We start from the raw sequence: 16464 nt of genomic DNA, 5'->3' as shown, positions 1-16464 counted from the left end.
TTTCCATGGACAGTGAAGGAAGGGGAAAGAACTTAACTTATTTTGAGTCGTAGCAGGGCGGATGCCGAGGTACCAGGCGCTCAGCCTTATTCCCCCACTTCAATTAACTTTGAGGCCCCTAATCTGCACCCCCCCCCCCCCCCAAGACAGCATGCTTATATCACACAGACACAAATAATGAGGGTCATTTCCAAAAGTGATTTACCCAGGTAAATAAACTGTTTGGATGTTTCCCACCATTCCTGCAGGTGAAAACATGCATTGATTGAGCTTATGTGACTAGGCAACCATCTAGTCTTGCCTAATGGTTGGGCTGGCACTGCCTCTCAGCTTCTCATCGCCCATCAACCTCTTCTTTCCCCCCCCCCCCCCTAATCTTTTCATGATTTTTTTTTGTTTTGTTAAATTTGTACCCCACGCTTTCCCACTCATGGCAGGCTCAATGCGGCTTACATGGGGCAATGGAGGGTTAAGTGACTTGCCCAGAGTCACAAGGAGCTGCCTGTGCCTGAAGTGGGAATCGAACTCAGTTCCTCAGTTCCCCAGGACCAAAGTCCACCACCCTAACCACTAGGCCACTCCGCCACTTACATGTTCTAGTTTTATCATTTTTACTCATTCTGTGACAAAGGGGGTGTTAGCTCCCAAAAACCTGTCAATATATATTTTGAATTAGTCCACTAAAAAGGTATCCTCTTTTATTTTCTGTGTTTTATTAACCTGTATATTTGCTGCTGTCTGTCTCTCTGCTTCACTTGCAGATTGTGGGGACCTCTCATTCTCTGTATCTTCTCCAAAGCTTCCTGTTCACCTGATGTACCAGGGAGGGGAAGGCAGGGACTGCGGAAGGGATTAGGACAGACACAGGACTTGAAGAAGCTTCTGCCCGTCCTGCTCTTTAATGGCCTTTGCTGAACACCACTGACTTCTTGAAGCTTAATAGTCTTCCTGAACTGTAAGGTGCAGGTCCAGATGTTCTGGTCCTCTTGGTGACTCACCATGGATGTAGCCAATGCCAAAGACTTTCACTGGCAAACTCTGGCACCACTACCCAGCAAAAGGGTCTACTGCTCGCTGGTGGAGGTTGGGGACCAAATCTTTGCCCTTGGAGGCTGCGATGACAGCGGCACCCCTATGAATTCCTTTGAGGTATACTCCCCTGAAGCTAACCAATGGAACTCCCTGCTTCCCATGCCCACGGCTAGGGCTGGGGTGGCGGCGGCAGTACTGGGCAAGCGGATCATGGTGATAGGAGGTGTCGGGATAGAGCAGAGCCCTCTGAAAGTAGTGGAGGTGTACAACGTAGACGAGGGGAAGTGGAAAAAGAAGAGCATGCTGAGAGAAGCCGCCATGGGCATTTCTGTGACTGTGAAAGGTGAGTCTCATTTTCCTGCATATCACTGCATCCCCTTCCCTTCTCAGTGCTTATGTGGGTACAGAGGTGCTTGCGTCCACCTGTACCAAAAACAGCACAAACGTGAAAGAGACATTTAACCTCTTCCATCAGAACATAAGATTTGCCATATTGGGTCAGACCCAGTATCCTACGTCCAACATTGGCCAGTCCAGGTTCCAAAAAGTACCAAGATAGCATGATATTTATTTATTTATTTATTTATTTATTTATTTATTTATTTATTTATTGCATTTGTATCCCACATTTCCCACCTATTTGCAGGTTCAATGTGGCTTACAAAATCCCGTTATGGCATCGCCATATCGGGGTGAAAGATACAATTGGTGTTACAAAGAGACCAAGGATGACAAATTGAATATCAGCAAACAGTTATAGAAAGAAGACATTCAGAATATAGGTGGAGTGGTGATGTGTTGCTTAACCCCCCAGGGTTAAGCAATGGCTGTTTCCAGGTCTACCCAGTTTATGGACTTGTCTTCCAGGAATTTGTGCAAATCTTTATTAAACCCAACTATAGTAAGTGCTGTTACCACATCCTCCAGCAATGACTTCCAAAGCTTACCTATGCATTGAATGACAAAAAATATTTTCTCCTCTTTGTTTTCAATGTACAACTAGATAACGTCATGGTATATCCCCTAGTCCTTGAACAGTTCAAGATGGTGTATAGAATTCATGAAAAGTCAAAATTCAAAGTCGAATAATGTCTATTAAGTAGAAAACTTATCTAATAAGATAAGTCCAATTACAAAATTTTGTTTCAGAAATTGCCCCATCACAAGCTGAAAATAACCACTAGACAGCTTAGTTAGGACTGCAATGTTGCTCAAAAATGGAGACTGATCAAAAGATGCTAAAACAACCGCTGTTGATAAAGGAACTGGAAGTGACATTTAGCAACAACTTTATCGAAACCGAACAAATTAACAAAATGGTGTTCCATTCTATACAATCATTCAAAGCAAAAGGTCCCACTGTCTTCAATTCAAAGAGCCAATATTGCTCCCGAAATGTTAAACGTTTCAATTTCCGTCCATCAAGAGGTGCATCGACTTGTTCAATAACAAGCCACCGAAGATCCTCAGTGAGAAACCGTAGGAGCATTAATGGTTCTGTTCTTCAAACAACTGTGATGTTCTTGCAGTCTCATTTTTAATGCTCCATATGGTGCGACCCACTTAGTTTTTCTCACATGGACAAATGATTACATATACTACGTAGTTAGAATTGCAAGTAGTTCCTTGCTTCAAAAAATATGTTTTCTTGGTAACATGGTTAATCTGTTGCATGCAATCTAAAGACTTTTCACGAATTCTGTACACCATTTTGAACTGTTCAAGGACTGCTTTAACTAGCGACTAAGTTTGATACTGTCCACTATAGTTTGTGCAGACAATAGAGACATCGATTTATAAATACACATATTGTCTTTATTTTTATGCACTGTTATTGTTTTGGTGCATCTATTTCACACATAGTTGTGTCCGATGATGGAATGAAGATTAAGCCAGTTAGCGAACACTGATTCCATTTAGCTGCATACTTGGGAAGAACATTGTCTTGGGAAGAACGGGGTCAACCGTTCAATCTCCAAATGTCATCATTGCGCATCCTTAAATTAGGATCCAAAAATATCTCGGTGTCTTCACCACAACTTCTTCAAATGACAAGTATAAAGATAATAATGACCGCGTATAGAGACCCTTTTACTGTAAAGCGTTATGAAATGAGCTCAGCGCGTTTTAACCTGGGACTTTCCTGCACGCTAAGCCCATTTCTAGCATGTCCCTAAAGCAGGATTTTTTTTTCTTTCTGCAGGTCCCGCACTAATTTTTCCATTAACGCGCGAGACCTACCTTCGAAATCCCACACTGAGGACCCAACATACACAATTATTATTACTTGTTTATATGCATATAATTCTATATTGTCTGCACAGGCTATACGTTTTCTCTGAGAGTACTGTTTGGAGTCTACATTTTGGTCTTACTTTCTTGAGGGTTCTCTGATATCGATACATCCACTAGAGCAGACAGACTCTCTGCAATTCTTCCACGAAATCCTAGATCTCAGTACAAGGGTTCCTGCAATCACTGCGCCTGCTAAGTTCAGCGCCATTGATCATTGATTTAAGGCACCAGGGATTCGTCACAGGCACATCATTATTAGTAAAGCTGGCAGAGCAGCAAGGCCATTGCTGTCACGGTGTGTGCAAACAAGCCCAGAGATGTCACCCCAGCCTCAAGGGTTGGCTCTATAGCATCTCTCACACTTGGCTTTAGTATTATGGAGCAAAGTGAGGCAGTTTGAGGAATCCAGGTTTGGGATTTTCCAAATCTAAGCTGAAAGCAACTTACAAGTCATGTCTGTGCCCTCAGGAGGGCTCCCGATCTGAGTGGCACATGAAGCAATGGACTTGAGAAGACCACAAGGAGTGACAGTGGGGAAAAAGCAGAATCTGATCTCCCTGGTTGTGCACTCTTCTCTCTGAGATGCTTTCTGAATGTTTGTCTCTTTGCAGACTGCAGAGTCTATGCTGCAGGAGGAATGGGTGCAGACCTGCGACCCCAGGCTTACCTGCAGCAGTATGATATGCTGAAGGACATTTGGGTGCACTGTTCAGCCATGCCCACCCCACGATATGCTGCTACCTCCTTTTTGCGTGGCAGCAAGGTCTATGTACTGGGTAAGTAGGAGATCCTTTTTCATACTCTGCAATGGTGAGCAGACTCGGTGAAGATGGTCTACACTGAGAGGAAAAGGAGAAAGGGGGGGTCCACTCCTTCCACGATGACGCAAGCAAACAAAAGACGGGGTGGAAGAAAACAAGTCCAAGTGACCATCCAGGAGTAAGAGCTCCACCCCATCTTTTGTCTACACTGAGAGGTGCCAGGTGACTTTCTCAACTGTGTGAGAGAGGCCATCTCCCATGGACCACTAGTAGAGTGGTGAGAAAAGTAATCTTTGACCCCCCAGTTGGTCAGGTTTTCAAGATATCCTTCATAAATATGAATGAGGCAAATTTACATAAATTGAAGGCAGTTTGTCCACATTTACCTCATGGATATTTATCTATTTAATAAACGTATAGACTGCCCACTCACCAGGGTTCGTTTGGAATATTTAGATGACCACAGCTGGGAGGTTCACATGCTGGGTTTTGTCTAAACTGTGGAGGTTGATTTTGTCTAAATTATGGTGAATGATTGTATATGATTATTGCATATGTTGTTCTACTGTTATGGAGGTTTTACTGTGACCCACTTAGATTATGTGTAGATAATACAGGATATAATTGTAATATGTAAATACCCTGAAATCCCAACCTGGTTGTATGGGGGGGAGTGGGGCAAGGAGAACTCTGAGCTGCTCAGAAGGTGTGAGAGTGTGAGACATGTCCATGGAATCATGGCTTCAACTGTCGTGAAAAGTGGAGGCACTCACCCGAGAGTCCTCTCTCATAATGTGCCAAAAGCCCTACCCTTTATCAACCCCCCACCACCCAAAAAAATGCAGACTGGTGAATGTCTTCTGCTATTTGATATGTTCAGCAAGTGCAGTAACAGAGCAGATGAGGGAAATGAGTGACTTTGCAGGAGCTGGTCCATAACCTCTAAATGTACTGGCCCAGGGGTGGGGGGTCTGGATGCACATAGTTCTAAAGTCAAGAAAACCAGTGTGGGAGTCGGGGAAGAGTTATTTTAATGCAAAATCTTCTATGAGTGAAGCATAAATCAGAAATTCTCCAATCAAAAATTTGTATGAAAACTTAAATCACACCTAAAACATTGTTATGTTCATAATACAGAATACCAACACCATACAGGGTCAACCGTTCAATCTCCAAATGTCATCATTTGAGTGTCCTTAAATTAGGACTCAAAAATATCTCGGTGTCTTCACCACAACTTCTTCAAATGACAAATATAAAGATAATAATGACTCCATATAAAGACCCTTTTACTGTAAAGCATTATGAAATGGGCTCAGCTTGTTTTTATTTATTTATTTAGATTTTGCTCAGACCTTTTTCAGTAGTAGCTCAAGGTGAGTTACATTCAGGTACTCTGGATATTTCTCTGTCCCAGGAGGGCTCACAATCTAAGTTGGTACCTGAGGTCTCTAATTGTTCTCATACCTCACCAGTGGCGTAGCCACCAGTGGTGGGCCTTGGCCCACCCACTTAGGGCTCAGGCCCACCCAACAGTAGCAGACATTTAGCGGTAGCTGGTGGGGATCCAAAGCTCCGTCAGCTGAAGACTTCCACCTAATGGTAACAAAAACGTTACTCTCAACAATACCGGAACCTGCGCATGCTCAGTTTTCAGCGCATGCCTTCTGCAGACTGCCAAGGTGGAAAGAAGCATTTTCCTGCTAGCTTAGATATTTTTTTGATGGTGGTGGTGATGGTGGTGGTGGTGTGGAGAACACTTAGTGCCCACCCACTTCTTGCCTAGGCCCACCCAAAATCTGTTGTCTGGCTACGCCCCTGTACCTCACACTAACATTATCGGCTTTTGTCTCACTTAGAACGTAAATCACACTGAACCCTGGAAAGGGGATATTAGCGGTATACAAGAATTGATTTGATTCAATTTGATAAATCAATAAATAGAATGGTCAGTAAAAGATACATAAAATAATTTACACAGGAAAATGATGTAGGGAGACAAGAAATAAGTTAAAAAAGAAATAATGAAAAAATGTGTGGTGAATAAAGAAATTGCCTTCCCCAAGTGCATGAAGGGAACAAGTAAATTGGAGAACGTTCCTAGGTCATGATAAGAACATTTGAAATATAAATATGAATCTAAGGGGTCCTTTTACTAAGGTGCGCTGAAAAATGGCTTAAGGTAGTGTAAGCGCGGGTTTTGGGGAGGCGGACAATCATTTTTCAGTGCATCTGTAAAAAAAAAATGCCTTTTTAAACTTTTTGCTGAAAATGGATTTGCGGCAAAATCAAAATTGTCGCACATCCGTTTTGGGCCTGCGACCTTACTGCCAGCCATTGACCTAGTGGTAAAATCTCACGCGGTAATGACCTACGCAAACCAAATGCTACTTGGCGTGCGCCCATTACACGCGGCCGAAAATAAAAATTATTTTTTGACCGCACATATCGGACGCACGCCAAAAATGAAATTACTGCAAGAGCCACTCGGTAGCCGTGCGGTAACTTCATTTTGGCATGCGTTGGGCGTGCGTAGAGCCTTACGCGGCTCAGTAAAAAGGCCCCTAAGAAAACTACCCCAATAATATAAAACGTAGGTGAAGCAAGTGCCCCTAGTAATAAATACGAGTAAATATGAACATGTACATTGCCTGACCTTCCACCTGTCTCTGCTAGGAGGAAGACAGTCCAAATACGCAGTGAATGCCTTTGAAGTATTTGACATTGAGTCAAGGTCATGGAACAGGTTCCCAAACATCCCCAACAAAAGGGCCTTTGCCAGCTTCGTCATCGCAGACAACAATTTGTTCAGCTTAGGGGGGCTGCGACAGGGAGGCACGTACCGACGCCCCAAATTCACAAAGACCGTGGATGTGTTTGACTTGGAACAAGGTGAGTTTTCCAACCCAAGGGGATGGGAGGTCTCTCTGCTGAGGAAGCTCTGATGAGGGACAGCTGAGCCTCCCAGCCAGGAAGATGTGAACAGGCCTTGGCAAGTCGCTCAGTACGGTAACATAGGAGTCTATCCGTGCCCAAGGGCATTATGGGTCATGCATTTGATATGCTGCCTTCCTGTGGTATAACATTTTAAATACAAGTACTTCCCACTCACCACCAAGCAGTGTCTTTCAAATGAAATGAGCACCACTGTATACAGATGTGTAAAATTTTATAAATCCTGCTGCCCTGTTGTAGCTTACCTGGCTCTTTACATCTCTACTGCAGAGTGAAATTGAATGATGACATTCGCTCTGTGTTTTTTCTTACACTAGTGGCCTCTGTGCTGATGTCATCAGAAGACATATTAGGGTCTGGGGTTCACTTTTCAGTCACTGGATGTAAAATCAAGTAACGTATCACCAGAGTTAAGTGTTCTCAGCCTCCATCTTTTAACCCTGATCTGAAGTCATTGCCCCGTTACTCAGTCCCAGACTCTCTTTCTCTGCCTGCTCAGTGCTCAGAATGCAGAAAAGGGGGCCAGTGGTTTATGGCTATAGGCTACAGATCCACTGGGCTTTGGAGGCCACCACAGGATGGCAGTTACATTTTGCCCTGTTTGTCTGTCCTAATTAGATTGTAAGCTCTGTCGAGCAGGGACTATCTCTCTTCATGTTCAAGTGTACAGCGCTGCGTACGTCTAGTAGCACTTTAGAAATGATAAGTAGTAGTAGTAGTGGATATGGATTGTCGATGCAATTACCTCCATTCTGAAGTCTTATCCTTGTAAGAGTGCTTCTGTGTGTGCCTGCAGGTGGTTGGCTGAAGACTGACAGCTCCTGTTTCCTGAGGAAAAGGCGAGCAGACTTCATTGCTGGCTCTCTGAAGGGCCGGGTGGTCATCGCTGGAGGGCTCGGTGAGGCCAGGAAAGAGTTTAGCTTGATATCACTCCCAGTCCCCCTCTTTCATCTTTCAGTTGTTGAAAATATGGAATCTCTTAAATTATGCGACCCCACTACTTTAAGCATAGATGTAGTCTGGGGTGATCATGGGAGGGGTTGCTAATGCTGAATTTGTCCTCCTCATCCCCACTACCGATATGACTTCCTTACCCTCCCCCCCCCCCCCCCCCCCCCCCCCCCCCCCCCACCCACCCAAATGCAAACTACACCGCTGATGCTAAGTAGATACTGCAGTGGTGTGAGGTCCTCCCTGTCTGAAGCAAAAACGCAGAGATATGAACAGCTTCAGCCCTCGTCCTGCTACCAGTGGCCAAGTGCCCCATAAGATTTTGACTTATCAGGGAACCTCAATTTCTTTCTCGTCACTTTTTGGTTATCAATAGAAATCAAATAAAATAAAAAATGGAAAAGAAAAAAAAATGGAAAAGAAAATAAGATGATACCTTTTTTATTGGACATAACAATACATTTCTTGATTAGCTTTCGAAGGTTGCCCTTCTTCCTCAGATCGGAAATAAGCAAATGTGGTAGCAGATCTCTCTATATAAAAAGCAACACCAACGTTCTATGAAGCCTCCAGCCGGAAGTGTGAAGGGGGCGAGATATCCGGTTTCCCTATGAGTGTCTGCCCCGCCCTCTCTGTAACACAGTCAGTGAAGGAAAACAGCAGAGCACCAAAATCAAATCGCTGGCTCTGTAACAGTGAAGGACTCAGAGGGGGGAGGGGAGAGAGGCCAGAGGGCAGGGACACACACACTCCCACATGCACACAGAAGAAAACATTGCTAGCCCCCGTTTCATTTGCATCAGAAACGGGGCTTTTTTACTAGTAGTATATATAAGAGAAACATCAAAGCATTACTTTGACAGTCTGACAGTGGGAGGGTGGGGGTGTGCATGGGGACATCAAAGCATTTCATTGATATTCTAACAGAATGGGTGTTGGTAGGTGAGAGGAGGGTAATAAACAGAGAAATACAGCTTTATGTTTTATAATGAGTTAGAAAACCCAGATCCTTATTAAGTCCTGTTTGTTGGGTGTCAAAATATTCAATCATTCTTATTTCAAAGGTCTTACGTTCCTGTATTGTTTTAAAATTACCTTTCAGTATTCTTACTGTGAAATCACTGGTGCGGTGTTCTGGTCTTGTAAAGTGTTGGCCCACTTTTTGAGTCTTTGTCTTTCAGGGAACCAGCCAAACATACTGGACTCAGCTGAAGCCTTCCACCCCAGCAAGAATAAATGGGAGAGTGTAGCCCCCATGCCCACCCCTCGCTGCACCTGTTCCAGCATCGTGGTGAAGAACTGTCTCTTCGCCATCGGCGGGGTGAACCAAGGGCCAAGTGATGCCGCAGAGGCTCTGTGTGTGTCGGACTCCTAAGTCTCTTCAGGTGTTCGGTTGCATCCTCACCCAGCCGGGGCTCTGGTTGCGGGTTTGCTGCTCCATTTTTCTTGGAGTTTGCTCGGCTAACACAAAAACCAGGTCACAGAGGCGTTTGGTTCACTTTCCCTCTTCTGGACTAGAGAAGGGGCAAAAAGCACTTTTTTTTTGTTGTTCTTCTAGAGCTTTCATATCCCGAATCTTGTGCCTCACTAGTGACATCCCACGTACCAGCCACGTGCCAGTCTAACTTTGCAGCTGAATTGACAGAGGTCTCAACCAATACCAAAGCTTCCTATATTAAACTGAACTTCCCTGCACTTACTGAAAGCTCCTGCTTCCTGTTTCTGGTATTTGCACTATGGAGCAACGTCTCACGGTGACAAGACATGCCCTTGCTCGGCCAGCCACGGTGGAACATTCGAACGTGAATACACGTCACGGTAGCAGCGTCATGTTATGCAGAATAATTATCCAGTCAAGAAGCTTTGCACACAGGTGATCCTGCGGAGCTGGAAAACTTTCCACTTCCACGGTTCTTGTGGGCTGGTCTTGGAAGTTGCGGCTTATGATTGACTCAACGGAGAAGTATAACAGTGTGTGATGGACCAAGAACGTGTTCATTTCCATCCTCTTGAAGCATGTCTCGTTGCTCGACTGGGTTTCTTCGAAAGTCCATCCTAAAGTTTGTAAATCCTCTCACGTAAGACCCAACTGACACTTATATTTAAGAACCCTCATAAAAGGGCGCTTTGGGTCTTCTCTGTGACTGTCAGACTTTTCTTTCCTATCATAGTCATAAGGTCCAAATCTCCTTTCTGTTTTTTATTGTGCAATCTCGCCACAGTTCTCATGACGCTCATTAGCAATACTTTTCTATTGCTCCTGATGTGTTTCGAGTTTTTCTCTGCATCAGGGGCAAATGACATCTTTCTCGAATGTGTCACTGTGAGAAGCGTGTGAAGCTGCAGTGCTCAGGGAAATACAGCCAGAGCTTCTCTGTTAATACTTTATTAAATGCAACCACACTGCTTGTGGTCTCTCTTGTCTTGGTTTATTTTTTGTGTTTATTCTCGGATATGAATTGTTCTGCCACCTGCATCTTATCCACACCTCGCTACCTCCATGTATCATGCACAGTACACCAACTTCAGCGCTGAGTATATTTTTCTGAATTCATGTGAGATAATTGAAATATTATACCATGATTGTGGTGCCCTGAGCCAAGTTTTGCATTAACACTTCCCTCCCCCATCTCTCTTCCAGCCAGGCAGCCACATCAGCTCCCAGCCAGTCACCCCCACATCAACTGCCTTCCAGTTAGCTCCCCATTATATGGCATTTTCAACCCCCTAGTGGTAGTACTGTGACATTACTGCTAAAGATCAGCAGCACCATTTTGAAGAAGGTAGAAGCAAGCAAGGATTGCTCCTGCTCCTGGCACCCCTGGGACCCTTGGGGTGAGTTGGAGTTCCGGGGGGTGGGGATAAGAAGAAGGGCTGGGATTTGGAAAGATGAGGGGGCCCGCTGCACCCTCTGAAGATGGGGATTGTGGGGAGCCTCAGATTCAGCACCATCACAGGTTTAAATACAAGAACAAGCAGCATAAGGAGATCGCAGTGTCCAGAGCAGAATAGCAAATTCTCACCACGGTGAAACCTGGGCTAAGACAGGGGGTACCCTTGAGCTTTGCTGCCCCAAGCCAGTATCTCACCTGGCTCAAGTCTTAAGCTGATCCTGGGTGCAAATCAGGATCTTAGCCCTTTGGCTGGCGTGATAACTTTAGTATCAGTTGAGACTGTCCAGCAACTTGCACATACTTTATTAATAATTATTATTATTAGGATTTATTTACTGCCTTTTTGAAGGAATTCACTCAAGGTGGTCCACAGTAAGAATAAATCAAACATAAGCAATAGACAATTACATCAGTAAAAATATTCAAATTAACAATTCAAGGTATGGCATAGTATACTTACAATGTCAACACAATATGTAATAGAATATTATAATTGATAGTGAACGGTAAAGCAAAATGGAACATATAGATAGGTAAGAAAGTAGGAAGAATTAGAAAGTAAGGTGATTGATTTGAAGAAAGTTGTACATGAGGTCAGAGAGATGGTTAAATATTATCTCAGCTAGGGTAGGAGTGGATAAACATGTCCCGCTGCTGTATGTGCAGCCCGAGTCAATCCTTGTGTGTGTGAGTGAGACTAACAAGTTAGTTGCTTCTTCCGTTAAAGGTTTGGTTGAAGAGCCAAGCTTTCACCTGCTTCCTGAAGTAGTATGTTCCAAGATATTTGTAGCCATTTTCAGAACAGTTTGGGCAGTGGGTCTCCTTCTGTGCTGTCTTTCCTTAGCTGCGTTTTGGCTTGCTTTGTGCTCTGCTGTTTAAGGGCCAGTTGTGGTGCCTTCCTGTGTAGAGGGTACCAGATGCTTAACCTGGGGCCCCTCTGCTTTTGCCTCAATCCCTGCCCTAGCGGCTGAGCTCACCTTTGCCGTAGCTGATTTCCAAGCCTCATCAGCTGAAGAAATCCATAGCCCGGGTCAGCTAAGAAGTCACTTCAAGCCACTAATGCTGCCACCCGAGCACTTCCTGCTCACCCACCAGTACTCAGCATGGTAATGGTGCCAGTGACAGCAGCTTGACATGCAGCCACTGACTGCCATGCATCTTCACTTCTCAGCTGACTTGCGGATTTGGGGATCTCTGCCAGCTATGGTGTTTTTTTATAGGGGGAAAAGAGAGAGAAAAGGGAAGCAAGTGATGGATCCTGGGCAGAGGCAGAGAAATGGGTTCTTCGGTACCTAGTTCACCCTCCCCCCCCCCCCCCCCCCCATGTTAACCTCTGCCCACCTCCCCACCCCTACCAAATATGCAGTTAGAACATAAGCGTTACTGGGACAGACTGAAGGTCCATCAAGCCCAGCTTCCTGTTTCTAACATTGGCCAATCCAGGTTACAAATACCTGGCAAGATCCGACAACAGTACAGCCACTGGAGAGCACACTGTCCGTGGTCCCTCCTGCTCTATGGAGATCTATCAGGTGTAGCTATAAGAACTGCCTAGTCCTCCAGTCTTCCAAGGGTTGTAAGCACAGCCCTGGCTCATTGTGAAGCAGGAATGTGAGCCAGTGCTGTAACCTCAAACCTCGCCCCACCCCCCACCCCCAGACCATAGGGATGTCCATCGTCTTACTCTGAAGTGGATTTGGGTACTCGGTGGCCTTCTTTGTCAATGGTACAGCTGTTACTCTGACAGTCGAGTAGGGTCCAACGGATTAGGAAGCAAACAAGAGTGCCAAGTAGATCCTGTCAAACTAGCCTTAGAGAAAATGCAGAATGGGAAAAGGTCTGGGAAAGAGGAACTCAACCAGCAAGTGACCTTCCCAGGGATATAGTGGACCCTGATGTGAGCAAACGCTGTGAACACAGGCCTCAGAAAGAACGGTAAGAGTAATGGCTGAAATGTCCTCATCTGCCCATATGTGTTAGGACTCTCAGCTGCGTATCCCCCCCAACACACAGAAAGATGTGTTTGAAAGTGCCAAGGAGTCCCTGAAAGAGAACTTTTCTTAGGGGGTTTTTTTTGCCCACTTTCCTGAGCAACTATCTTGGGAGTCTGGATGGTGTCCAACTCACCCTGTCTTTTTGGGCCTGGCATAACAAATTTCATGCATTAATGGTTTGAGCAGACTTATACGGTCTGTGCCAGAGCTGGTGGTTGGGAGGCGAGGCTGGTGGTTGGGAGGCGAGGATAGTGCTGGACAGACTTATACGGTCTGTGCCAGAGCCGGTGGTTGGGAGGCGGGGCTGGTGGTTGGCAGGCGGGGATAGTGCTGGGCAGACTTATACGGTCTGTGCCAGAGCCGGTGGTGGGAGGCGGGGCTGGTGGTTGGGAGGCGGGGATAGTGCTGGGCAGGCTTATACGGTCTGTGCCAGAACTGGTGATGGGAGGCGGGGCTGGTGGTTGGGAGGCGGGGATAGTGCTGGGCAGACTTATAAGGTCTGTGTCCTGAAGAGCACAGGTACAAATCAAAGTAGGGTATACTCAAAAAGTAGCACACATGAGTTGTCTTGTTGGGCAGACTGGATGGACCGTGCAGGTCTTTTTCTGCCGTCATCTACTATGTTACTATGTAATGGTTTTCTAAAGTCACCAGGCCAAGGCGTCACCTAAGTGCAGGAAATTGTTTCTGTCCGCTTGGAGGTTTACATCCATGACGTGGCATGTGGGTTTTTTTTTCCTCTTTCTTGAAGGTCTACCAAAGGGCTTATGTTGTAATAGGAGGGATAAGGGAAGGGCGGTTTAGTCTGTTCTTTTTGTCAGGTTGGGCTATAAGAGACTAGGCCGCCCCCCCCCCCCCTTTTTCTTCTTTTGCTCTAACCCCTATTGCTCTGATGTCCGTTGTTTTTTTTTGCTGGTTTGTTACTCGTTTCAAATTTAATCAAAATGATTATAAACGTATGAAAACTTTTCTTTTTTTTGGCCCACTCATGACTTTCACGCTATCTGAGGCAACGATGCAAATGAGTAAAAGAAAAATATAGCGGTGACTGATTTCATTACAGCCCACGTCCTGCTAAAAAGAGAGGCAACAGCAAAAGGTTTTTTTAAAGGAGCACTTTGTACGCTGGGTAGGGAGGAGGCGGAGAAGCGGGGGGCGGAAGGGCTGTTTTCTAGCACCTTCTTTCCATAAATGCTACCGAGCAACATGAAAAGCTCACACCAAGCATGAAACAAAGTCCTTTGACTGCATCTTCCCAACTGTTCTAATTAACATATGTAAATTATCTAAGAAGTGATGAGCTGGATCAGGAGCTAAGAGCACAGATGTAATGTGGATTTTACTATTCCAGCAAAGAGAAAAATATCCAGCCTGCAAAGTGATTTCCTATTATGAGTTCAAGAATGTCGACAGAGGTACCTTTGGCACGGCAGAAGCATAGCCAGGTTTTGATGTCAGGGGGTGCAGCTGCTCCCCTTGCACCCCACCTAGCTATGGTCCCCATTCTTGGTTCTTCTATACAGACACCTTGGTATATTTTTGTCCTGTACTTGCTCTGGGACCTCCTGTACTGAGGAAGGATATGATAAGGGGTGTAGACAGACCTCGCAGCCAGGGCCGCCAAGAGGGGGGGAGAGGGGGGACAAAATTCCCCAGGCCCGGGCCTCCGGGGGGGGCCCGGCGCCACCGCCACAGTCTGGCTCGCCCGCCCTCCATCGCTCCCTGGCATTGAACTTAAGCGCCTCACCTTCGAAAGCGCAGCAAGCAGCAGCAGCCCACTCCTTCCTTCTGTGTCCCGCCCTCACCAGACGTAACTTCCACGAGGGCAGGACATGGAAGGAAGGAGTGGTCTACCGCTGCTTGCTGTGCTTTCAAAGGTGAGGCGCTTAAGGTCAGTGCAGAGGGCCTGGGGGTGGAGAGGGCCTGGCCCGGTGGCGGGTGCCCCGGGGGCGGCCTTGTCCCGGGCCTGCCCCAGTCTCTCGGCGGCCCTGCTCGCAGAAGGAGGGGGCCAGAGCCTGAGGTGGGGGGGCACATTTTGGTCTGCCGCTCTGCCACCTCCCCGTCCCCCTCTGCCACCACCTTGCTGCTCCCCACCACCTCGCCACCGCAATTTAATGCCTTGGCTGGCAGAGGACCCCAACCCCCGCCAGCTGAAGCCTTCATCCAGTGCCAGTCTTGGCACCGCCATGTTGCCTGCTCTGCTCGCTCTTCCCCTCACGTCCTACATGCTCATTTTAGTGAAATTGAGCAACACCGTTTTTTGAATAATCCAGTGAACAGTTAAGACCCCTTTGATTGCTGTTTACATCCTGAGAAGGTAATTATAGGGTTCAAAGGATTCCAAAAGTCCTGTTGCTTGGTTCACCCACCATTGTGAATCTTTAGCAAACAAAAGTGTTGTACTTTTCACTGTCAAAAGCCCTGTTACCATATGGCTCCAGAAAAAGGAGGACGGATTGAGCCAGCCGGGTTTTACTTCCATTGCTTGAAAGCAACGGAAGTAAAACCCGGCTGGCTCAATCCGTCCTCCTTTTTCTGGAGCCATATGGTAACCCGATACATGGAAAGTGTGAACACAGCACAAACAGCTGAAGAGTGAACCTTCATCAGAACAGGCATAACACTGATAAACATAAAGTGTGAATACAGCACAGACAGCTGAAGTGGAGACTCAGGGAAGGAGAAATTCATAAACAGGGGTTGGTAACTCACAATTAGACCTTCTGGCAGCCTGCAGCTTTTTAACTAAGTACTTATGTACTTATGTACTAGGGGTTGGTAACTCACAATTAGACCTTCTGGCAGCCTGCAGCTTTTTAACTAAGCCTGGGAGCTTAGAAAGCTGTGTGTAGAGCCCATGGGAAGGATTTGTTTCTATGAGCTGATAGATTACTTCCAGCTGCCTATATGGGGGTTAGCAGAGCTGCCAACCTATCCATTCCAGGAGGGAGACATTTTTTGGCCGGTCCTAGTTTTAAACTTATATCCCAAAGCAGTGTAGTATATGTGGTCCATGAACTGCAGGTCCCATAATGCACCAGAATGAGGTTGGCAGAAATCCAGAACTGGCCCAAAATCTCTCTCTTGGAATGGGTAACTTGGTAGCTCTGGGTTAGTAGAAAGCCTCTGGAAACCTGAATATCTCAAAGCAGTTTGCTGGGGAGCTACAAGTGCTGGTCACCTGCAGACTGATTCTTCAGCTAACTGCCTTGTTAAAGAGGTTAATAAATCTGTACTGAGCCACTGACAGACCAGAAGCCCCCACCTCCAAATCCTTTAGCTGAGCTGAGCGAGGCATTTTGTGATCCCCGTGCGTAGTACTGCACACAGACAGTGGTGCATGTCTGTGGGTACGTGATATACTGTGTTGAGGTGCTCTGGATATAAATATTTGTCGTTCAGCTTTGCTTTAAAATTCCCATTTCACAGAATAGGTGTAGGAAACAGTGGGAAGAGGGTCTGAGAATGCATCGCTAATCCTTCAGACAGGATTCACACTGATGGATTTATGTGTGTCAGTAAACAGCTGCAACTTCCCTGCTGTTTCCAGAAATAACTCAGGCTCTTAAGAAAACAAAATTT

At 45.9% G+C, this 16464-nt stretch overlaps 1 protein-coding gene across 1 annotated transcript; it reads left to right on the top strand.

The window, feature by feature from the left end:
- Window positions 1-999: 999 nt before the first annotated feature.
- KLHDC8A (kelch domain containing 8A) lies at window positions 1000-9369 on the top strand. Its single transcript, XM_030221496.1, has 5 exons — window positions 1000-1375; window positions 3939-4103; window positions 6765-6980; window positions 7840-7941; window positions 9176-9369. The coding sequence occupies exons 1-5, from the start codon at window positions 1000-1002 to the stop codon at window positions 9367-9369; spliced, it is 1053 nt and encodes a 350-aa protein (XP_030077356.1).
- The last annotated feature ends 7095 nt before the right edge of the window (window positions 9370-16464 follow it).

This window comes from Microcaecilia unicolor, chromosome 12 (assembly GCF_901765095.1).
Source record: "Microcaecilia unicolor chromosome 12, aMicUni1.1, whole genome shotgun sequence".
In the NCBI taxonomy this organism is placed as follows: domain Eukaryota; kingdom Metazoa; phylum Chordata; class Amphibia; order Gymnophiona; family Siphonopidae; genus Microcaecilia; species Microcaecilia unicolor.
The sequence above is the reverse complement of the archived record's forward strand: the minus strand, read 5'-3'. Positions and strand labels throughout refer to the sequence as shown.

What these genes read in the sequence shown, in the direction of transcription:
- KLHDC8A (XM_030221496.1), top strand. Translation starts at nt 1,000, where the DNA reads ATGGATGTAGCCAATGCCAAAGACTTTCACTGGCAAACTCTGGCACCA. An exon ending in CATTTCTGTGACTGTGAAAG is followed by an intron (nt 1,376 to 3,938) that starts GTGAGTCTCATT and finishes GTCTCTTTGCAG; the next exon opens with ACTGCAGAGTCTATGCTGCA. An exon ending in TGTGTTTGACTTGGAACAAG is followed by an intron (nt 6,981 to 7,839) that starts GTGAGTTTTCCA and finishes GTGTGCCTGCAG; the next exon opens with GTGGTTGGCTGAAGACTGAC.